At 42.1% G+C, this 24,876-nt stretch overlaps 1 protein-coding gene across 1 annotated transcript in view; it reads left to right on the forward strand.

Moving 5' to 3' along the window:
* Positions 1 to 24,876, forward strand: part of ctnna2 (catenin (cadherin-associated protein), alpha 2) — a 566,064-nt gene that overhangs the window by 83,408 nt on the left and 457,780 nt on the right. The window contains exon 3 of the mRNA XM_072669925.1: positions 12,042 to 12,237. Within this exon, the coding sequence (XP_072526026.1) occupies positions 12,042 to 12,237 (196 nt within the window). The remainder of the gene's footprint in view (positions 1 to 12,041; positions 12,238 to 24,876) is intronic.

Genomic DNA, 24,876 nt, shown 5'->3' on the forward strand with positions numbered 1-24,876 from the left:
GCCGGAAACAAAAGGGGCTACCCTGCAAGTCGTGTGTTTGTAACTTTGAGCTAGCATTTGTTGAAGTCATATCAAAACCAAACCCAAAGCTTCTGTAGAGGCTTGGAATTACACACACTCACACTTCTTACAGTGTTCGTGTTCATGTTATTTTCCCCTCCACTTTTACCAAGTCAGATTAGTTCCTCAGGGACCTATCCTCGGCCCTGGCTAATTGCACAGAGCAGAGATGTTAATGGAGACTGTTTGTGTGTTCCATTTTTTGGGATCTTTTTTTCACAGAGCTAATTTAACTTGCTTTTTCGTCACGTCTCATTGCAGACGCGTGTTCTCGTCTCGTCTTGTTGTGTGTCCATGGCAGTTTTAATGTTCCCCCCAACTGAGAAGAAAAACTTGGCTTCTCATCGTCGGCGTGGCACGATTGCGGTCCTAAGACGGATCGCTTAGGTTAATTTTCTTAAATCTCTGTATAATCATGGTTACAACAGCTGTGGGTGTTTGGGATGTGAAATATATCGATCAGAGCAAGATTAACTCACACCCTCGGACCCCCGGGTGGTCCGATTGATCAGGGAATCAATCTGCGTTTCTTGTTCTGGCACGCTACTTCACGCCTCTTCCTGTAGCCTTCTTTTTCCTCCTAGCTCTGTTTATTTCAGGCCCTGTCACTTCTTGCCTATTTGAATATGAATGAATCAACCAGCAAGAGGCAGTGGAGAGGGGAGGGCAGGGGAGGGAGAAGCCTCCCTACCCCAAAGCCCTGAACATGAAAGCAGGACGGCGAAGTACCAGCGAGAAGCTCCTAAGCGCCCTTGCTCTTTTGAAGCCCGTGACTGTGACTAACAGGGAGGTGATGCTTGGCCCCCCTACCTCATTCACACACCTGCCCACACACAGAGACGTAACCAATTCCGTGGAGCCCAGGCGTGACGTGCTGACTCACGCGCTGGCCGGCACCCGTTTTTTGCCTTAAGTGGCCGCCGCTTGTATTAATAGCGACGTAGTTACAGACGTTTTCCCCCCCTCGCTTTCTTTCCCCTTCGCTGTCATTACCTAAGCGCTCGAGCCAAAAGCCGAGGCCGCCTTCATGCAGAACTTTAATAAGAAGCGTGGGCGTGAACAGGCAAGGATGGAAATGTCAGAGTGCGGCTCTGGGTGACCTTCCGGCTGTGCCGCCTTTTCCCTTGTCAGACGCGATACGCCAGCCTTGCGGAGGCAATTTTTTAAAGCGGACTAATCCCGAACCGTTACACGCTCATTCACCGCCTTATTTCCGAAAGCATTATGAGCAACAAGGCTTTGCTAAAGCCCTCTCTCAAGAGGAGCTGTGTTTTTCCCTCGCATCACAATATTTTTTTTTCCTCACGCAGCCTGGCAGCACGCGTTATTCCGTTGGAGTGGGCGGATGGCATGAGGCTAGACAGTCTTCTACACTGTGGAGATGCTCTCTTCGGCATCTCAATGCAGTGTTCCTGCCTGTGTCTGCTCGCATATTGCTTCAGTGCTCTCCCTATTGGCACGTCCGCTGATGAAGTGATGCGACTTGGCACAAGCGGGCAAGGAAGACCATTCTCTTCATATTTGAGCATTCCTCCCTTGGCTGGGCAACGTTCACTTCATGAATATTGGAGAATGAATGACCTTCACCCTAGGGCACTGCAAAGCGTGGAGGACTGTATGTATTATTTTAGTGGAATACCATCACCTAGGTTCAGGCTTGAGGGTGGTCTTTTCAATCAAAACGGACCCTTCCAAGTAGGCAGGCAAATGTCATTTCTTTCCCACATGGAATGGGTTCTCAAGCCCGTACTGGTGAGGCAGGAGGAGAGTGATGAGGCCCTGCTGATAAGGTAATAAGAGAGTAGAGAATCTTCCTCCCTCCCTCCCTAGATCTTCTCTGCATCACTCTTGCAAGGCTCCCTCATATACTATTCTCTTAAAAAGAGGTTCTACAAAGTGTTTTTTTGAGAGATGCCCTAGTAGAACCTTTCTTTGCTCCATTCAAATAATTTTGTAATACATGAGTTTTGGCAAAACCTTGGCAAAAAGCCTTTGAAGACATTGACATTGTTTCTCGTTCTGTGACTTCTCCCAAAGAACACCTGGTAGGACCTTAAAATTGACTTAAAATTATGCCTACATCTACAGTACCTACAGTAGATATCCCATAGGTTATCTACCAGTTATGAGATGCTCTCTGCTGTTCTTACCCAAAGGAACGCTTTCACCTAAATCGAATTTGCATGCAAATTACACTGCACTAATTGGCATCTACTGGCTTTCATTTGTTATTAGCCACGTTGCCCGTTAAATTAAAGAACTGTTCAACCGAAGTGCCATCATGTTGCCCATGGCAAGCTTACAGTAGATGCTCTGAAATGCTAGCCACCCACTTCCCCACCAGCCTCTTGTCGGACCCACTCTAAGTCAGTGGCTGGGCTTTGGAAACCGCCACTGGAAAATTGGATAGCATTGCTGGGCCATTTGAATTAACCGTGACTGGAGGCTCCAGTGGCCAGCACACAGAAGCGATTGCCCGAGTCACATTTAGTGCTTTTGTTCTTTGATGAAGCACATGTCCAGTTCTCCGTGGCCTATGGGAAAAGGTTAACATTAGTGTGTAGTGATACGTTCATAATGGCCCGAGGCTTTATGGCATCCCATTTGGAAGTTAAGGTCGCTTACCACATGCATGCAGTTAATACTCTGTTGACAGTTTTATCACAGTTAGCGGCTCACAACAGCAAAGCGATGCAATTCAGTGGTTCCAGAAAGTCGTTGCAACAAGTTGTTCCAATGTTCCAATGTCCAGTCACTTAATTTATAGACGTTTAGTTTCATTTAATGTAGAGCTGTTATTGTGTGAAAGGAGTGATGTCCACATATTTGGAGCAGTTTAGGATTTGACAGAGGGTTTTTACTAGAGATGACATATCGATATCAATGGGTATCAGAGTGTCTCCTGGATTCCCCCAGCCAGAGTGTGGACGTGTTCAATTCCATCACCAGCTCACCTGATTTTAACATCATTAAGCAAGATTTAACATTCATTTACCAAATCAGGTGTTGGATGAGAACCATAAGTAATACTAGACTCTCATGATTTGAGCTTTGGAGTAAACACAATGAATACAGTGAGGTAAACAACTTTTTGTAAGGATGACTCTGGATCGCGGACATTTTGGATGGATTGAGTATTGGCTTTTAAGGCTTCGATTTACTGCCGATCCTTAGGTTTGTTGTAGTACCGCCTGGTGTCCTCCAGGCATAATTAATAAACCCGATCTTCAGCGGCTGTAATGATGAACTTTTTATTTTTTGGAAAACTGCTCGAGACACAGTTCATTTGTGACATTATTTTGGCAAGCAAAACAAAACAGAGCTTTATTGAAACTGATAAGTGTGATGAAGTTACCAGTTAGCAGCTAAATTCGGCTCCTAATGCTACCTCTTTAATTAACCTTAAATAGGGCTGCAGTTACAGTGTGTACAATTTCAATGGCAAAATGTAAAGCTGCATTATTAAAGGTGGAACAGAGAATTTAGGGAAATTGACAACTTTAGTGTAGAGTTAGCTCAGAGCCTCACTGTAAACATGACACAGCAACAACAAACAGCTCACAGAGTTAGTTAATCTGTTAAAAGAGGAGGATCTAAACACTTTACTCCTGTTGCTCTAATTTCTGCCGTTTTTGATCATGCTGTTATTTATATATTTATACTTATTTTATTTGGGAAGATCTAACGTGAATTACACCTGGGTAGTAACCAGACTGGTGGAAATCTCTGTTCTACCAGCGAGAGAACCACACTCCTTTCTTTGGTTCTAAACCAGCTCTGAACGGCACATTCAGAACCAACGATGAGGCTAATGATAATGCACACATACCAAATGATCAGCTGGGAGCTGAATGGTGAGGAAGGTCGGTCAGATTGGACTGTAAGACATTAAACACTATAGGGTCGTTTAAAAAGTTGCTCCAAACAAAGTAAATCAGATTAGAATTTAGTCTGATTTTAGAAACTGGTACTAAAAATAATGACTTTACTGCTGTTTACTAGCATGGATTAGAATGTCTTACCTAAGTTGTGGAACCTAACTCCTATATCACTAATTGAAACATAAATATCAATTGGTATCAGCTGATCAGTCAGCAGGGAGACCCGGATCAGATCGATGGTTAAAAAGGACATCCCTAGAATTCGTCTAATATTATTGTATTATGAGTAAATAAACAGTTACTGCACAGATACAGTACCTGATAAATCAATGTTGTGCTCAATCCCTTGCTAAAAACTCTTTTTTCCAGTTTTGTTTTAATTAGCATTACGACAGTTTGAGTATCAGGGTTTGCTGTCTATCGTTGCTATCTTTGACCCTCAGATTTGATCCGCTGTCCTGCCTATTTCCGTTGGTATTTCTAAAGTAAGCTCCCTCTGCAAAAGCCCACTGTAGGCATGTGTTTGGCTTGTCTCGTTTGCAGCGAGGTTAAAGTGAGTTTGACAAAGTTCTGTCTCTCCCTGTATGCTTATCCAGCTGCTGGTGCTCCAAACTGTCAGATTCCTCCCTTCCCTTAGGCCTATGGGCTCAGCGCACGAGGATATTTCTCTCAAATTGGGCTTCAGTGCTGCATCTGCAGCAGCTTTCACACATGTTTCCAGCCCACCTCTGTTTCTTTTTCTCCTCCTTCCCCAAGGGCTTCCCTTTCCTTCCTCTGTCCGCCTCGTTCCATCACACTCTTCTGCTGCGAGGAGGAGACACCTGCCACATAACTGCATGACAACTTGCAGACAGTGACTTTTTTTTCCTTTGCAGAGATGGACTGTAATGCTATAATTACTTCTTATGGTAGGAATCCTGAATCCTGTTCAGATACATGGGGCATTTATTTTGCAGGTTTTTAGAGTTGTTGATGCCAAATTAAGATTTTTAAGATTATCTGTATTTTATCTATATTTATCTAAATATTTACATATTTATCTATATTATGTATATTATCTATATTATTTTTTACATGTATGACGGCATGATTATTCACTTATCATTTAAAATTTTTGTTTGGTATTCCTTTCCCTTGGGTTGATGGCTCTTGAGGTTGGTGTAGCTGCCCGCATCAGATTCAAAACCTTGAGACTGGTCTAAAAACCCAAGAAAGACCAGCCCCTCCGTACTTGATGGCAATGGTCAAAAGCCGATCTGCACCAAGAGCCCTTCGAGCTTTGAGTACGGTTGGCTCGACCAGCCATCCCTCAAAATCCACGGAAGACAAGCATCCAGGCTTTTTTCTGTCCTGGCACCAAAGTGGTGGAACGAGCTTCCCCTGGGTGTCCGAACCGCAGAGTCCAACCCTCGCTGTCTTCAAACCCAGACTGAAGACCCTCCTCTTCTTAACTTGTGTTTAGTAGAGTCTAAGATTAGAGGTATCTTTTAATTCTTTGTCTATTCAAACTATGTTTGAACTATGTTCAAACTAAATGTTACGTTGTCCTGCCTATGTAACATGATTCCAGATGCAAGTTGCTCTGGATAAGAACATCAACCAAACGCTGTGAATGGAAATGGTGTCTGTTGCACTGTATTCAAGCCTCCAGCAAAGACCACCTGAGCCGTCAATACAAGGCTCGGAGATCAAAGGTGACATGGTTTGCGTGCAAGGTGTTTCAGGAGGATCTCTTTGCAAACACAGTGCATGATGTGAATGATGAATGAGATTACCTCAGGCACGAACACAAGGGAACACACCAACATACCAACACACACATTAGCTGCAATAGAGTCTCATATAGAGACTTTCTGAGGATAAACACACTCTTTTGACCTTTATCTAACTCTTCGTATTGTTCCTCTCCTCCTTCCTGCCTGCATTTCTGGACATTTGTTGTTGTTGTTGTTGCTGTGTTGTTCTCTACCTCTGCTCTATCCTCTCGCAAAATGGACTGGGGCGTTTTGCATTATGATTCTTGTTTGTTGTTGCTGTGCAGTCCTATTAAGGCGTACATTGCCAGCAGCCGTTTCTTCAGTGGATTCCGACAGGTTCTTTATTCCAGGCTGTGGTAAGTCATTTGTCATTTCTGAATGGATGCCGAGGGCTCGGGGTTGCCTTTTTGGGGAATGGGGTTGGATATTAGACCCACTTCCATTTTTGATGCTACTGCCCCTTCTTTATCTATGGGGATTATGTCTAGTACCTCTTTTCGGGATTTTTTTTTATTACAGAGATTATCAAATGCGTTATTTCTAGGGCTGTCCTGATCTGGCGACCCATCCAGGCATCAAGATCAGAGCCCATCCAGACATTTTTTAATGGAATGGGTATCAGCCCAGTCTTAATCCTGATTTGTTGTTGCAGAGCGTACTCTAGCAGACATAAGTTCATCTGCCGCCTGCTGCAGTAAAGAACTCGAAAACGGCTTTATTTGAACTGAAAGTCTACTGAGAGCACCTCTCCGTCCAGCCTCCCAGGGCATGGGCCATACTAGCAAAATGTTCTGTAGGAGATCAAGAGTGATTGTCATATGAACCTGTTCTAAATCCCTTTATTAGCAGTTTTATATTTAAGAGTCGAGTGAAGAACTGAATTGTTTGGTAGATGAATGGCTCTGGTTGCTTAAGAGTCCTCCTCCTCCCACAGTATGATGGAGCTTCTGGCACAAGGGTCTATGAAAATCTGGTCCAAGCACTGCCAGGAACTAAGACAGAATTTGGAATCTGGGAGCTCGGTCTTACCCCAAGTCTGTTGACCAGTTTATCCATTATAAAAGGTCTCACCTGTCCACCTCTTCAGAAGATGAAGACGGCTCTGTTTAATGGCATTACAGGTCGTAACGAAGGCGTAATGAAGTTGTCAGAAGTTGGTTGCCTGGTTCAAACCAGGCAAGCGGAGCTGCTTCTAGCCGCAGGGACTTCTTCTGTATAGGCTCCACCAAGACGAGAACCACGCGATGTCCGACACGCATCAGCTGCTTTATAAACTTTATTTCAGCGCTGCCGATGTTTGTCATTCCGTTTCAGCCCTGAGATGCGACAGAAGAAGCTACGGATTGACAGTGAGAGATGAGACCGTGCTGAAACCACTGTAAAAAGGGGTTTAGTTTAAAGGGCATGAAATTAAATGTCTCTCAGCTCTGGGAAGCGTGGGTTCCTCCATGTATTTTTTTTTGGTACCTCCATTCCTCTTCTCCTAACATTGTTGTGAAATCAGATTTTCACACTTTCTCATCAGTCTTTCTCCAGTCGATGGGTTTATGACTTAAGAACTTTAATGTATGGTCCTTTTCATGATTGTTATCTGCTATTTCCACTCACTGTTGCTGTTCTGACATTTCTGCAAGTTTAAACTTCGCTGCATTTTGTTTTTAAGTAGAAAAAAGGAGTTTGCCTTGCAAACTGTATCTGCATCGGGATTGTGACTTAACATTGAAAGCCACTGGCAGACCGCTCATCTGAAAGCCCATATGGTCAGTAAATATAGTATTAATTAATTTAATTAGCTTACCGTTGGTAACTGCAAATTCTCCAACTTTTTTAATGGTTAAGAAACTCGCATTTGGCTCATCTCTCTGATAAACATAAATGTATGACCAAAAGGGCAAAAGAGACATAGTCACACTATATGTCTAAATGTTTGTGGACACCGCCATTCTAATGAATGCATTCAGCTACATAGCTAGTCTAAGATAATGTAGCTAATTATCCTTTATTAGTCCCACAGTGGGGAAATTCACAACAGTCTAGTCCCTGTAGAGAAGTATTGCCAGTAGAATATGACTCTCTGGAGCAGATAAACCTGTTGGCACCATGCCTAATGCTAGGCTTGGACTAGAGGGGTTTGAAAGCCTCCAGCTTTGAGCTGTGGAGCAGTGGAACTGTGGGATTTCAGAAGAAACAATAAATGAGCAGGTGTCCTAATACTTTTGTCTATATAGTGTATATAATAGCATATATATATATAGCATAGTGTATTCATGAAGGTATCTGCCCTTTACCATGCTTGTTAATATAATAATAAGTGGTTACATTAAAATAGTCATCAGAACATCTCCTCTCTTTGCAGCTTCCAATTTTAATCATCTCGACTTAAATATGGTACTTTTACTAGAACCACAGTGGGTTATTCTCGTTCTCATCAGAAGCAATGTTCATCAAACATCATTGACGCGGTGGTTGACCCCCATCACCTTGCTATTTGACATGGCTATACGCTAATGGAACTGCATCGCTTAAGTAATCAAGTGTAAAGTCACTATTGACCAAGCAGTGATAATGATGAAGGGCATTGTTGCAAGATCTGGCAGTATTAGCCTCCGGGGCAATGGTGAAATCAATTGGCCTGGACACAAAGAGATATGACTGTCAACTAGTAATTCAGAGTAGTGGAGAAAATCCAATCCATTCACATTCAGTCACATACGCCTCTGTTTTGTGGTTTGTTATTATAAAATGCAAATCTGTTGAATTAGCTTCAACAACTCTGGAGCTGAAGTATTGCGTTCTGCTTTTGTCCTGCATTCCTGGGCTCTGTCCTGGGCAGAGCTGTAAACTTTTGGGCTCCATTTGTCTTTCTGACGCTTGTCATTTGTCTTGAGTATTATTCTCTCTCGAGCCAGCCTTGTTGGAGAATGGTCATATAAATTTGAATGATGCTGGTGGCAAAACAGTTTCCCTGCTGAATTTTAGATATATTTTGTTTTCCTCATTTTTTTTTTTGTTTTGTTGTCATCCTGCAAGAAATATATAAACAAGCTTGTGGTTTTCAACGCACTTTTATTTGCTTTTCTTTTATTAAACTATTTAATTGTCAATAGAACAGTTTATTTATTTATAGGTAAGCTGCTTTTTTATGTAGCAGTTTATGAAAAAAAATGGAAAAAAAGTATTTTTGATTTACTGATTTACCATTAGCCTCAAAGACTGATCAACATGAGTCTTGCCAAGTCTTCGTTGATTGGCTCTAGGCTTCACAGATTCACAGTCCAAAACTGTGCTAGAGGATCAGATTCTTCTGGCCTGAAGCGTTGTAGATCCCACTGCCAGCGTTTGCTGCACATATAAATAAGCGAGCACACCAGTCAGTTGTAGCAGAGTGTACAACAATCATCATGGGCACAGGATGTGATTTGATTGATGTCCAAAAGGGCATGATAACAGGGTACCAGGGGAAGGGTGGTAGCATCTCGGAAACCACTAACTTTGTGGGATGTTTTTCAGAGCCGCCGTAGTGAAAATGTACAGAGCATAGACTTCTTAACCTCTATAATGAACACCTTCCATTGCGATGTTTCGTTAGTGTTATCCAAGCCATGAGGTTATTCCCGCTATCATGTCGGTGGTCATAATATTGTGATATGGCTGTGTATATTATTAAATAATTTTTTGCTATATTTTTGTCACCCAAAAAATTTGCAGAAACCAGTCAGATAGAGTGAGAGAGTCTCTTTTATAATCAGTTAGTCAGTCTCATGTAGTGTATCGAGGGCTTAAATAACAACATGGACCATGTTGAGCATTGTAGTACTTGATAGTTACACTTGCCATACTCTTTTTGAGTTTTAAACTAAATGCCATTTCATGCATGAGATTATGGCCTCAAATGACAGGGCCATAACTTTGATACTGAAGTGACTCTCATGACTGTCAGAGTGTTGGATTTGTCAAGTCGTGGCAAGCAGATGACATAGGCGTGTGTATTCCCGGTTGTCTGCGATCTGAGATCTCTGTTTTTGTCAACACCCAGCTAAAGTAGCTCAGTCAATATAATGAACCTCGATAATGCAAATTATGTGGGTGTTGACTGTGTCATCTCAGCTTAGAAGCATTGACTTACTTGGCACAAAGTATTAGAGGACATAGATGGGAGCTAGTGCCAGTGATATTAAGGCTAACTTCAGTGTCTGATACCATAGTAGAAGTATTATCTCTCCATTCAAACTCCTGCTTGGCCTTGTTTGGTGCACAGCTCTTTTTAAGAATGTCTAGACCTATATATTTGTAGTCCAGATCAAAGTTAAGCTTTGATTCGACTCATTTTTCATTATTGCATAACATTTTCATACGTTACGTCTACATCATAGAAGGCAAGGTTTTCTCTACGGAGAGTGTCGGCTTTCTATGGATTAATAGGGCCGTCGTCATCCCACAAGAGACCATAGCATATATCCTCAGGCTTTGGGTAAGCTGATTGCATGAGAATCCACTCACTTTCTGCTGTCTTTCGGGTTGTTGGGAGATGACCTAAGTGACCTGGAAACTTTACATGAATAACACCTTCTTAATGCAAGCTAAGGTTTACTGGCTGTGCTTATTCTGTTAGTAATTTAGCTTGTGTCGAAAACAAAGAGGCTGTTACAGCTTTGTAAGATACACTCAGGGGACTATGCCTGGAGATCTGAGGTAGCCATTTGTTCAGTGTGTGTTTTCATCATTGTAGCAACGTAATCGCCTCCTCTGAATGGCAATGCCCAGAGATATTAGTCCCTACAGTGTTTGAATGAGGGAGAGGAGGCTATTCTGGAGCTTGGCTGCAGGACAGATTGTCAGGCTTTGTCTTTTTTTCAAATGCAGAGTATAGTGTACATGTTGACCCCCCCCCCCCCCCCCCCAGTATTTCTCCAATTTACCCATTGCCAGCTCCCAGTGTGGCGGGTCTTTCCACTGTTGCATAACAGTCCCTTAAAACTGAGGCCAGAGCAGACTTCCTCTGATGCATGTGAATTTCTCCACTGCTTTCTTTCTCTCTTTCTGTCAGTCACCTCGGCATGGCTCATGGAGAGAATACCTCCCCCACATGGCTGTTCAAATGCTTGCTTGGCTTGTTGAAATTGGAACTTTCTATCCGATGAAAATGCAGCAGTGGACAACACTGGACACAATGGCTAATGCACCTTTTTTTATGCTAATTAGTGCTTTTAGCTGTTGTTGTTATTGTTGAACTACACTAGATGAAATGTACAGCATGGTCAAACACCGAAGGATTTCTTTGCTGTAAGGTCATTAAAGTCGCCCTTCTAAAGCTCAGGCTTTTCCTCTTTCCTCTACTCAGGTCAGCACTTTGACCATTCATGTTCGCTGTTCCTGCCTCGTCTGTTACGCTTCAGGGTGCACTTTGCATTTTTGTAGTTCAGTTCAGTGTTGCTAAGCAAACTGTGGTAGAGGAGCTTGTCTACAAGAGACGGGCCGTGAAATTTAAAAGAATATGTAATAGGATTTGGGCTGTCTTTTTTAATGTGATGCAAATGAGAGAGTGCCTCTCTGCTGCTACGCTTGACGTTCCTCCTCCAAAAATTCATGATTCAGAATTTTGTGTAGGAAGATGGCAGTGTCTAGGTCTGTGCCTTTGAAACTTTTTGTTGATTACAGAATACAGATTTATTGATTGATTACTTGGCTGATTTAAACATTTCATGGGGTAGTCAATAAGGTACTATGCTAAATGACACGTAGACATTGTGGTTATGTCGGGAAAGCGATCAGCATACTTCCTTGTTGAATGTGGCATGACATTCAGAGTAAAGTTTGCATACTTTATACTACAGGTGGCGCTGTGATATTTAATGATATTTAATGATATTAAGTTCTGTGACGCAGAAAACCATCATCACATTTTACTACAACAGTTTGTGAGTTCTGACAACGTCTGTGTAGCTGGATCGGAGGGGGTAGGACTTTGGGCTGGGCGGCTACAGGTGGAAGTGTGGAGCTGGACCCCCCCAGGCTGAAGAGAACAGAGAAGAAGGAGGGGGTGGGTTGGTGGTGGCGGCTGAAGGTGTATGTGTATATATATGATACTGATACGTTGACAACAATTGAAAAGGCTGAGATGAAGGTGACTGATTTTTGAATTTTGTAGGGGAAAATGTTGCATAGAAGCAGTAGAACTTGAGGTTGTGTTATTGTGAGTAATGATCTACGGACCTACAACCAAAGCACAGCCATGATTTTTTTGCACTAACACACTTCATCATGTGTGTAATTGCTCAACTAGCTATGACGCCCAAGCCTTTCCATTAACCTTCAGCTATGAATTGTCTCTTCTCCACCATAGGTGACCACTCTGGTGAACACCAGCAACAAAGGTCCTTCCAGTAAGAAGAAGGGCCGCTCCAAGAAGGCCCACGTTCTGGCCCTGTCTGTGGAACAGGCCACGCAGAACTTTCTGGAAAAGGGCGAGCAGATTGCCAAGGACAGCCAGGACCTGAAGGAGGAGCTCATTGTAGCTGTGGAGGATGTCCGCAAACAAGGTGAGCCCTTTTTTTCATTCTGTTCTGGATGAACCTGTCCATGCTTTACTGCATCCACCCCATGCCACCCCAGTGTCCTCTGCTGGTGCTTGCTGTTTCATAATTTTTTGAGGAGAGTTGAAGGCTTGCACCCTACTTTGACGATTCTCAGAGCTCGTTGCTGTGGTTCAAAGCAACACATGAAAGTGTTGCTAGATGGAGAAATGGCATTAGTTAACATGCTCCCTTCTTTTCTACCCCTTTAAACTCAGAGCAAGTGCTAGGCTGAGTCAGAGATGAAAGCTTTCCTGCTGACTGAAGGACTTGCCAGCCTTTCCTTAACTGGGAGGCTACGCCCCAATGTGCCACATGTGCCTCTGCGGTTTGCTTTGCCACCAAAAGGACCAGAAATACAATTAATTAATACGACATTTTCGGTTCATTTAACCTTTGGTGTGTTTGTGAATCTGGAAATTTAGCAAAATTACAACCTGTGACAAAACCACTGACAAAATTCAGGCAGGACAATTACTGCACTAGGACCTCTAGAGTAAGGGGACCTGTAAGGCATCCTACCATCTTCATCTACTGTGGCATCTGTTGAGGGATGGATATATGTGATATATGTGTTATTAACAGGAAAAAAAGTCATCATAAGGATCTGAGTCACTTTGACAACTGTGATGACTAGACGGCTGGATCAAAACACCCGGTATGCAGTAGTCAGTACCTACCAAAAGGATGCATGGTGCAAGGATGCACATTCAGTAAACTGGCAGCTGCGTCATGTGCGCCCAAGGCTTATTGATTCCCATGGAGGACCTACATCACAACTTGCAGGGTTTAAAAGATCTGCTGCTAACGTCTTGGTGGCAAATACCACAGGTCTTCAGAGATCTTGAGTCCATGCCTCGAATGCACAGATCTGTTGTACTCAATATTAGGCAGGTGGTGATGTTATGACTATCCTTAGCCTACTAAGAACATTAGTCCATTGGCGAGCATCTACTTGTTTAGACATAATAGCAAATCAACAAAACACACAGTCAGTTTTTTAATGATTTCTTATTCATTTGTTTATGGGTGCCTATTAAAAGGCTACCCTTATACAGGACACTTTCTGCCTACTTTTACCTGTTCAATCAAGCATCAGGGCCCCAACTGGTCTTCATCATGACATCAAGAGGGACCAAGGTCCATAGGAAGCCTTGGAGACAAGCAGCGAATTATTGAAAATGACAAAAAAGGCAGCTGATTCGCTCAGAAGAAAGCGCAGAGTCCCCAGCTGCACCGCAGTAGCCAACGGAGGCTTTAAGAGTGGTAATTGGGAGGTGCGCCATCTACTCCCCTGAAGAGAGCATGGCTGGCAAATTGTGCTCTCTCTGAGTCCAGCTGCTGATGGCAAAGTGGCGTGGCTCGCCCCAGGCCATGTGCCATATCATATGGTGTGTGTGTGTGTTGGATGTTGTATGACTGTGTTGTCCATTCAGTAATTCTCTTACCAAAGATTGTGAAAGTTGTGAAAGAGCTTTGTGGTCTTTTCTCGAGTGCATTTGGTTGGTAGATTTAATGTGTGATAATGTAATCGACTCCTGGGACGTACAGAGTAGCAGCAAAGAGTGGCATGCGTTCACAGCAGCAGTCGTTCAGCCCTACAAAGTCAGTGAGGAGAAATGTAAAGAAAGCTGTTCTACCGTACTTTCTCTTTTATATACCTTGTTTCTCTGTTCAAACTCTTGTCTGTATCTTCTCATTTGTCTTGTCTCAGCACTTTTGCCTTCCTTTTTTTAGTTGAATTTCTTTTCACACTCTCTTCTATGCTTGTTCTCTGTTTCTTCTCTCTCTTTCTCTTCATTACCACACATGGTATGTTCCTTCCCCAGAGCAGAGCACCTGCAGGCATTCTGAATTCTGTGTGTTTGTTCAGCTAAATTATGTCTCCATAAGTGGCTCATAGTTACTGCTGTTTTTTCCACTACACATCCATCTTCTCGAAACTCAATTGAAGCTCGGTTATTCAGCTGTTGAGGGGGCGGGGAGAGACTGCATTTGAACATTATTAACTAGCTTTCTGCAGGAATTTATCGTATTGATCTTTTAAAAACTTTGGAGGTGTCTGTAGAAAGCATTTAAAGAGAGGATATTACCTTCAGCTAAACTTGGTTTAATTGCCCATTTGGGTTTGATTGCTTTTAATTACTATAATAATGGCTTTGCAAAGTGCATTCTGTTATTTGGACAAACTCTTTGAACCAATCTTGTCTTTGAACCACAACTACAGGTCTTGTGCCTCTGCTGGCTTCTCCTCTAAACTGTCTTTCCATCTCCAGTGTCAAATTCCAACAGCTAATTTCCTTGTGTTAATATTGGCCCATTTCCTATTTTCCCCCAGACATCGGTTTTTAAACCCTTATTCTGCTCTATTGTAACAAGGCAGAGTTACACTTAGGAATGAAGTGATTGACAGTCCTGACTGAAAAAGACCAGTTGCACCATCTGCAGGACCCTTTCTGTTCATTCCATGAAGTAGCTGAGTTGTAGTGGGATTTACATGAGCTGTACTTTACTATTGGAACACTAGACCTACCGGACAAACTGGGAATCCAGGGGAAAAATCTGCTCAATGAAGGAGGTCTGAGACATGCTTGGTCTGGGAGATAGGGACAGGTCTACCAAATGAGTAGACAATTCTGACCCTGCCTCTGGACTCTGCTGAACAGACTGGCTGCAAATTTGACAACATGGCAGACTATTTTGGCTGCATTTCGATGGAATTGAAAGGGGATGGAACCACAATGCCCATGTTTTCAACCATCATTGGGTTTAACAAGAAGCATCATGTAGCCATCAGTACATGTCAGTAACAGCTTCCTTCCAGTGTTATGGGACCTTGCTTTGTGTACAGGTGCTCCGCCATGTTGGAACAGGAAAGGGTCTTCCTTCAGTAGAGCTCTAGTTTAGAGCTAGTACCATTATCCCTCCTCCACCAAACATTGCAGTTGGCATTTTACACTTGTGTGGCTGGATAGTGTGGGGCAGTGAGTAACACCAATACTTCCCAGTGAGCTACCACACCATGTTTTAATTCCTGGCTTGGGTGACTTTGCTGTGCTACACCAATAAGATTCATTGGATGAGACTCTTAACACTACATTGTAGCACAAGTTATTAGATTTACACCTTTCCTTTTTCCTTAAGATTCCCCTAGTTGAGAAATAACTCATAAAAAAGTACAACATGCTTTTTATTAGTCCCAGAAGTCCCAGCTTCTCTGCCTATTTGCATCTCTCTGTCTCATGTCTCTCTTCATTTCCCACTGTCTCACTGTTTGTCCTGTACCCCTCTCTGCTGAGGCCAACCCTCATGTTTACTCATAATGGCCCTTGTTCTGTCTGTGCCTCAAGGCTTGACCTCTCTTAATTTAAGTGTTTAATTAGTTCGATAATTAGTCCTTATTATCTAATTATATAATTACTTTTAATGGACCACACTTGCTATTCCGTAGTTTTGGCTGCCTGCAGTAGTACCTTCAGCTTTAAACGCATAATCCCCTGATGGTCGACTGTGTGAAAAATAGCCTGTGAGCATCAGAGGGCAGGATTTACCTCAGGAGAAAGGAGGGGGAAATGAAGAAACCAAATAAAGATTTGGTTAATTTGTTTCATTATGTCGTTCAGTTGTTTTTCTATAATGAGAATTTAATCAGAAACCAGCCAGCTATTTAATCTGTCCATTAGAGATTAGAGGAGAGGAATAACGCACCCTATAGCTCTGACTCGTCTGCTTGTCTGGTCTTTGGATTATCCACAGTGCCAGTGAGCTCCTTTAGTGTTACTGTTGCTTTTCTGCAGGCAGGTCAATACGCTTGCAGGGATTGGAGAAATGCTTTATTGTCGCTTTGTTATTGTTCTGACAAAAACTGTAAGAAATGCTGAGCAAGTATTTTTTTCATCGAACAAAACACTCGCATGTGATCTGTGTTAGTCCATTCAAGCCCCAGTCAATGCGGCCCATATATAGGAGCTTAACTGGCAATCGAATTGTTTTTACATTGACTTCCATTGAAAGTTAAAAAGATATACATATATAAAAAGGTAAAGGTGCAAGTATTTACACTGCACAGCGAAATGTGTCCTCCGCATTTTACCCATCTGTGGTAGTGAACACACACACACTAGTGAACTAGGGCCAGTGAGTACACACACACACACACACACACACACACACACACACACACACACACACAGAGCGGTGGGCAGCCAACTCCCGGGGAGCAGACAGGATAAAGGGCCTTGCTCAAGGGCACAGTGGCAGCTTGCTGAGCCCAGGAATCGAACCCACAACCTTGTTATTGATAGCCCGGCGCTTTAACCGCTGTGCCACCACTGCCGCTGTACATATGTAGGGTTGAATGTGTGCTGATCATCATCTTAAAAATATTTGAACCAAATGATAGTGACCATATTTTTGTTTTGAAAAAAGAGGACACTGGATGTCCTGTTGGTCTTTTTAAGGAGGATTGAGCTATGGGTTGAACTGAAAGGAGATGATAGGTCATATAGGCTATTATGGCTATATATATAGGTCTTTGCCAAATTAGTAAATGTGTATGTAATAAAGTACATTAACATACTGTAGCTGCATGGTTTAAGAAGTACTTCCACCCTCACACACACACATTGCCATGGTCCTACAACTTAAGCCTGCTTGAAACCCCCAGCCATGACATCCTACTACGATGGATACCTGTGTGTCACCAGTGTCCCTTTTTTCCTTCATTTGGATCAAATGTTTTTAAGATTGCAATCAGCACAATTGTTGATGATAACTGTGCTCATCAAACCATAACCTATGGTAGCTATGTAATTAATTATACAAGTATGTAATTGCATGTAAATAGCATAGCAACAGCAAGAAAAAGTCTCGAATTGAACATGTGGATGGCCCTGCAGTGATGGTGTCAGTGCTGCTGTAGCCTCATGCTCAAGCCTTCACTCTTTAAATTCAGGCTTAGCAACTACTGGTTCCAGAAACCTCCGGAAAGCTTATTTGATTGCCACCATCTGAAAACTTGAGATAGCACTGTTTCAGTTGCTCTGTAGTGTTACTTTCATATGCTGAATAATCTGCCTCTGAACACAAGAACAAGTTTAGAAAGTTTCACCATAACGTCCTCTGTTCATTAACCTTCCCTGAACTGAAGGCCACATCATCTACAGAGACTCACTCAGTCTGCTCGTCTGCTGCCTTCTGGCTGCCGTTCCAACAAGCCTCTGCTGAAGCATGCTTAAGGAAGCATATGTCTGTCTGAGAAAAACACTATAAGCAAGAATAATTCAGTTTAAACTTACGTCTCATGAGCAAGTTTAGGCTCACAGTTAAAATTTACCTTTACCTTACCTTGACCTTTACTTTTGATATTTGGTATACTAGTGACCAAGTTAACAGGTAGTTTCAGGTACTCAAGGAATACCCATACCTGGGTCAGTACCTGGGTATTTCTTACACTGCATCAAGGAAGTTAAGAAGTAACTAAAAAAGTAACAGGGTTGTAAAGTACAACAATTTTGATTATGTTTGTGATTATCTAAACCGTGTGGACAAAAGTATTGGGACACCTGCTCATTTGTTTCTTCCAACATCAAGGGTATTAAGAATAGCTTATCCTGCTCTTGCTTTTGTTGGAGTGACTGTCTCTACTGTCCAGAAAAAGAAGTCTTTCTACTAGATTTTTCAGAGCGTTGCTGTGAGGACCTGATTGCAATCAGTGGCAAGAGGGTTAGTGAGGTCAGGACGTTGGATGATCACCACTCCACCTCACCTCCAACTCTCCAAATCATCCCAATAGTATTGGATGGAGCACCACCATCCATCATTCCAGAGAACACAGTTCTTCCACTGCTCCACAGCTCAATGCTGGGGGGCTTTATACCTTTATATATACAAGAGCGCATTCGGAACCACTAATGCTAATGCAGTTCAAAATGCAATAAATATAGACAGTACACTTTATAATACTCTACACAATAAACATGCAAGTCAGCAGATCAGAACAATAGACAATACCATATACAATAGACAAATAAACAGCCCTTAATTAGACCAGCTATTCAGCTTCAAGGTCAAGGTTTGAGTACAGCAGCTCAGCCTAAGCGACAGTAATGTCATCTCCATGCTGTTGTTTATCATTTCCTTCTCGTTAGCAGTGGAGGTGCTCGCAGTAATGAGGCGGCCCTGTTTGTAGCGATTGATCGATAGTGAGAGAGTAAAAAAATTGAAAATGTGAAGGAATGAAAGAGAGGAATGAGGGTGTACGAATGAAGGCAGTTTAAAGGTATGAAGGCATGGCATTCCGAACGGATCAGGAGCCCAGTAAGAGAGCCCCTGTCCTTTCTCTCGCAAAGACCAGAGTGATTTAGAGATGTTTGCTCACGGCCATGCAGTGTTTGCAGCTCAGTCTGCTCCAATAAAGGACGCTATTAAGTACAGGAAAGAGCAGGTGCTGTTGTATAAGGTCTGTGACTGGGTGTGTTTGTGTGTATGAGGGAGAGAGATCAAATATAAGGACAAAAGTATTGGGACACCTGCATATTCATTTTTCCTAATGGAATCAAGAGAATTAAGAAGAGTTTATGCTGCTTTTGTTAAAGTAAGTGTCTCTACTGTCCAGGGAAGAAGGCTTTCTAGACTTGTCGGAGCATTGCTGTGAGGATTCGGTAGCAAAGAGAGCGTTAGCGTTATTTTATCACCACCCCACCTCATCTCCAACTCATCCCAAACGTACTGGATGGAGCACCATTCCAGTACACACCCCTTTATAGCCCACACCAGGCATTAGGCATGGTGCCGATAGGTTCATGTTGATCTGCTTCAGAGAGTCCTATTCTATTGCCACTTGTTCTTTACAGTTACTAGACAAGCTGTGTGTATGTGTGCATTTGCACATCTGTGTCAGAAAAGGTGCTACTTAAAGTAGCTAAATGCATTCATTAGAAGGGGTGTCCACAAACATTTGGACATAGTGTATGTATATATAGACAGAGAGATCTTGCCATTGCCTCAGCAGAGAAAAGATACTGAGTCAGGATGCAGCTGCTTTCTCTGCTATCTCATCAACTTTGTCTTAGTGACTTACTGTGTCAGGCACTTCTTTCTTAAATGTAGCACACACACACACACACACACACACATCTGTCAAAAACATCATACTCTGACGTTTACTGGTGGTGTAAACGGCTCAGTCAGAACTAGAAACACACTTCACAGCCATTGAACAGCAGTAGAGTGAGAATCAGCTTCACACACACTCTTAAAAAAGACGGTTCTTTAAGGGTTCTTTAGTAAAGCAAATGGTTCTATGTAGAGCCCCGAACATGCAAAAAAACTTTTACATGATTAAAGATTTGTTTACACCAATTTGATGTAGAATGTGTTGCAGATGGTTCTATATAGCACCAAAAAGGGACATTGTAACAATGTCTGGCTTGTGACAATAGAAGAACACTGTTTGGTGATATATAGAACCATTCTCCAAAAGGTGCTTTATAGAACGATCTACAGCACATTCTCAGTCAATCTGAAGACCCCTTTCATGATGCAAAGAGCCCCTTAATCAAAAAGAGGTTCTTTGAGTGTTCATGGTTCATGGTTTTCTTTACTAAATATCCTTAAAAACCTTCTTTTTGAAGTGTGTGGTGATTAGAGCAGTAGGAACACACATCTGGGGCAGTGGGCAACCAGCTCATCATCTAGACAGCAATCGAGGGAGAAGAGGGTGCTGTTCCTTCAATGCCCTTGCCCCCCACTTCTAGAACAGAGGATCAAACCAGTAAACGTCCGGTGCCGAGGCCTGCTTCTCTAATCTTTAGACCGCAGCTGCCTTCTGGACCAGGAGTTTTCCCAGACTGGGAGTAGAATCCTAGCCACTACACCACCAGAAACATGAAAACCTTGCATCTCCTTTTTTGCAGTTTTTACTTGTGTTTTTATAGAAATGTCAATAGAAATGCTCCAAAAATGACTTGGACTAAAATCATTTACTTTGGCATCCAATGAAAGTTGTATGTAAAGTTGCCATCTTGGAGATAAGAGCTTTTGCACAACAGCCAAGATGTTGTTGATCATAATGGGATAATTTCGCTATTTCCAGAGTGCTAGGAGTTACACAAGGAAAAAGAGCTTACCAGCTTTTGTAAATGTTGGACCACCTGGAAAGCAAAACGTCTTTATCCCATAGCCGCAGGTGAGGCTGTGGATGGTAGAGCCAGCATGCCAGAATTAATGAAGTTCGGACTTTCCTCACAACTCTATTAAGCAATCACATGCTCCCTGCTAAAGGCCATTCCAGTTTCATAATTAGCACTTTATTCAGCAGTCATCCTGCGTGTTAATAGGCTGGTTAATCATTTGTTCATTTAGCCAATCACAGCTTAATCTAGACTTGATAATGATAGATTAATAAACTTAAATATTACCTCTGGTTTATCACTGGTTTATCATAATATTTACTTTATGTCAGGATTTCATAATGAATGGACCAATAGAAATGCTCAAGTCAAGTCAAGTCAAGTGGGTTTTATTGTCATTTCAACTACATATAGAGTACACAGTGAAACAAAACAACGTTCCTCCAGGACCATGGTGCAACATAGACAGTGCATACAGAACACAAGTGCAACACAAACAAGTGCGGACAGACAACACAACACAGTACAGACAGAGAATAATAAATAATTGCCGGTAATGTGCTCTAAAATGACTTGGAATAAAATCTTTTTACATTGACTTTCTTTGAAAGTAGGGTTTTTACTTCTCCTATAAAGTAACCATTACCTTAATTAAGCATTAATTCATAATCACAAATAATATAATAATAAAATGATTCAGATTTTGGATCATTTTAGATTTCAAATTAATTAACTGATAAATTATTGAAGTGCATTTTTGCTGATTTTGATATTCAGGAGTATTCATAAGAGTTAATACTAATATAGTGAATATTCAGTATTAAAGTATGAAATATATTAAAGTATCAATGTATTAATGTATCTTTCCTGTCACACACAAACCTCATATCTTCTAAATATTAACTTTACAGGACGAAAAAAATTTCTCAAATGTCTCAAAAGATTGTATTCCATGCCATTGTGGAGCATCTACATTGGTCGATTCAGCACAGAATTCTGCCTCAATGTAAATAACAACTACCAGATTCACATTATGCCAAAAAGTGAAAAATAGCATGAAAAATAGTTTTTTTTGCGTATTAACAGGTTACAGGGTAAACGGGAGCACATACACTAGTCCCCACCTTTGGTTCCATGAAGGATCATGTTTATTATAGAGGAGAGTGTAAGTGAGAAATGGGTAAAGAGCCTTTTTTTACTTATTATTCTTCACACTCATACGTCTCATATAATTTATGGAACCTAACATGGTTCTTGTATGGCATACACAAAGCTCTGTTAGTGTGTGAACATAAGGATGGAAATGACCTGTCCTGGTTAATAGGAAATCTCTGCATCTCTCCATAGTATGATCGATCAGGCTTCTCCTTGGCCCTTATTGTCCCGGCCTAGCTGACCTTGGGATTGGCTCCAGGCCTGAGAAGCAGCAGGAAGTCTGCTCAATCCAGATTCAATTAGGAGGAGCAGGGAGCACGGCTTTTATTGAGTGCCTGTGTGTGTGTGTGTGTGTGTGTGTGTGTGTGTGTGTATGCATGACTGCTGAGTAAGCATTCTGCATGCACAGTCACCTCCTCTTTATCTCCCTTTAACATGAAGAGCATCTGTAGCTTCAGTCATTAGCAGTCCTGCTGCATGACACTAATACACTTTAATGCATTGTGGCCAATAAGCGAGGCTGCAGACAGGTGGGGAGTGTGTTTGTTTTAATGAAATAAAGCATGCATGCAGCAAGCTTCTCGGAGACAGCAACAGAGCGCAGCCCCGGCTGTGAAGCGGAGAGGAGAAGATGGAGTAAAAGAGGAGAAGGTAATAGGCTCCCGTGGTGATGTGCAAAGAGAAAAGGGCCAGGAAAGCCTGGAGAAGGCTCTGACATTTCAGTGTCCCCGAGAAGTGCGGAGAGAAGTGGTTAAGAATAGCTAGCATTCTGTCATTTTATTACAGTGAGAGGAATAAGCCTCACACACTCACACTAAAAAAGCCAATGGGTCCTTTAGTGCCATTACGGATAAGCTTCGAAACACCTACCTGCTTTAGCAGCTCTTCCTCTTTCAGTGGCTACAAACAGGACTTTTACCTCTAAGTTCACTTAAAACACAAACTGTCTGTCTATCTGTCTGTCTGTCTGTCTGTCTGTCTATCTATCTATCTATCTATCTATCTATCTATCTATCTATCTATCTATCTATCCATCTATCTTTCTATCTGGCTGTCTGTCTGTCTGTCTGTCTGTCTATGTGTCTGGATCTATCTATCTATCTCTCTTTCTGTCTGTCTGTCTGTCTATCTGTGTGTCTGGATCTATCTATCTCACTATCTATCTGTCTATCTATCTCTCTGTCTGTCTGTCTATCTGTGTGTCTGGATCTATCTATCTGTCTCTCTATCTGTCTGTCTGTCTGTCTGTGTGTCTAGATCTATCTATCTGTCTCTATCTGTCTGTCTGTCTGTGTGTCTGGATCTATCTATCTATCTATCTATCTATCTGTGTGTCTGGATCTATCTGTCTGTCTGTCTATCTCTCTGTCTGTCTGCCTATCTATCAGTCTATCTATATCTATCGATCGATCGATCAGTCTGTCTGTCTGTCTGTCTGTCTATCTACCTATCTATCTGTCAAGCTCACACATAACCCCCTCCTTCCACACACACACACTCCTTCTTCATTACTGAAGGTCACTGTGTGAAAGCGCGACCGTCATCCGTAGCTCTTCCTCTTGTCTCTCAGTGTCTTTTTCACGATTCAATTACCCATGCTGATTTCCAGACCAGGCTTTGCCTAATCACACTCCAGCAGCCGGCCCTCCGCACCCAGCAACCTGCGGGAGGAGAAAAGCCCTGCGAGCTGCAGAGAAGGCCGCTTGTATGATCTGTGGATTAGCTTAATACTTTTCATTAAGAAGCAGGGGACAGATATTCCCACAGCTCCGGTTCCATCCAGTTTCTGTTACAGATGAGGTTCTGGTAGAAGGGACTGCATGTCTTACCTTAACCCTTTGAAGTATCAGTTGAATCTAGTGATAACAGAAGCGTGTTATTTTATGTATATTTAATATTGCTCACTTGTTTGTTAAACCCTGAAGCCCTGTATCTGGGCCCATACTTCAATTCCTCATCCTTGATGGACATGTTATACTTAAGTTATACATAAGTTATATTAGTCATGGTGATTCATCTTTCTAAATAATTTAAAGTAGTTGAAGAAGAATTCTAAGTGGTTACAGAATAATTCCTAGTGGTTTCTGAATAATTCATAGTGGTTACAGAAGTTTTCATGGTAGTTTCTGGAGTGTCGTTCACTTTTACTCCACTGCTGTAAAAACACCCCCTCATGGACAGCTGTACACATGCATTTATTGACAAGCTGAGGGACACAGATGTGCAGCCCGGGGAGCAGAGAGAGTGAAGGGCGTCGCTCAAGGGCCCAACAGCGGCAGCTTGCCGAGCCCAGGACTGAGGTGGTAGAGTAAAATAACAGGACTAATATGATTCGGATTATGCAGCGTTACACAGTTCTGAAGAGAGGACTCCTGCAGCTCCACCAAAGATCCATAGTGCAGTAGCAGCGTTCCGGCTCGCATTGGCCATGATAGAGACGCTATTCTCCCTATAACATTCAGTGGAGCATCAACATGATTCTGACACTGCTATTGTAAGGTAAAACTGCTCAATTTTAAACTCCTAGTTGTTTTAAACTCACTTTCAAAATGCATTTTTTTTAAACTAATTTAATAACAATTTAAATATTTAAGTGATAAGATTTATAACAAACTATTCAGGAGGTTACTTGCATAACATTTAAGTCAATAATTGTGCAGATGTACAAAACAATAATACAGCTGGGCCTACGGGAACATTAGGTCTTGGTGGGTGAATGGGGGACCTATTTTTGAATGAACAAGTTTTTGAACAGTGCTGTAATGAGGTAATTCAGATGTTTGTTAGCAGTTGTTGATGTCTGCTTGTGAGAGTCCCAGTTTCAGTGTTATCCACTTCTGTGTAATGCTGTGATTCCCTATAGCCTGTAAATGGAACTTCTAGCTCCTAGGCTTTGTTCAGTTTGCTTCAGTCAGTCTGCAGCACATTTTCAAAGGAAAAGCTGTTGATGTAGCCTGATTCCTCCTGTCTTAGGAATTAACGTCATGAGGCCTAGATGCGTTGTTGTTGTTTTGCAACAGTTTTCATGTACGTACACATGCAATTGTAATTACATATCAATATAATTGGTTTCATTGCCTAGTTATTTACATTTATGCCTGAATCACTATGTGTTGACAGATTTATCTGTACTATTGGCTTTTTTCAGTTGGTTTCAGAACCAGATTGACTGAAGTCTGATGCTGTCTAACCCCTATCATTTTAAGTATACCTTTTACAAGGCCTCCCCGAAGTCTCCCCCATATCTCATCCTACCTACTTGCCAGAGATGTTCCTGAAGCTGCTTTGCTGCTTCCTGTTTGGAGCTGGAGAGAGCTCA

Source organism: Salminus brasiliensis, chromosome 24, assembly GCF_030463535.1.
Source record: "Salminus brasiliensis chromosome 24, fSalBra1.hap2, whole genome shotgun sequence".
NCBI lineage: Eukaryota > Metazoa > Chordata > Actinopteri > Characiformes > Bryconidae > Salminus > Salminus brasiliensis.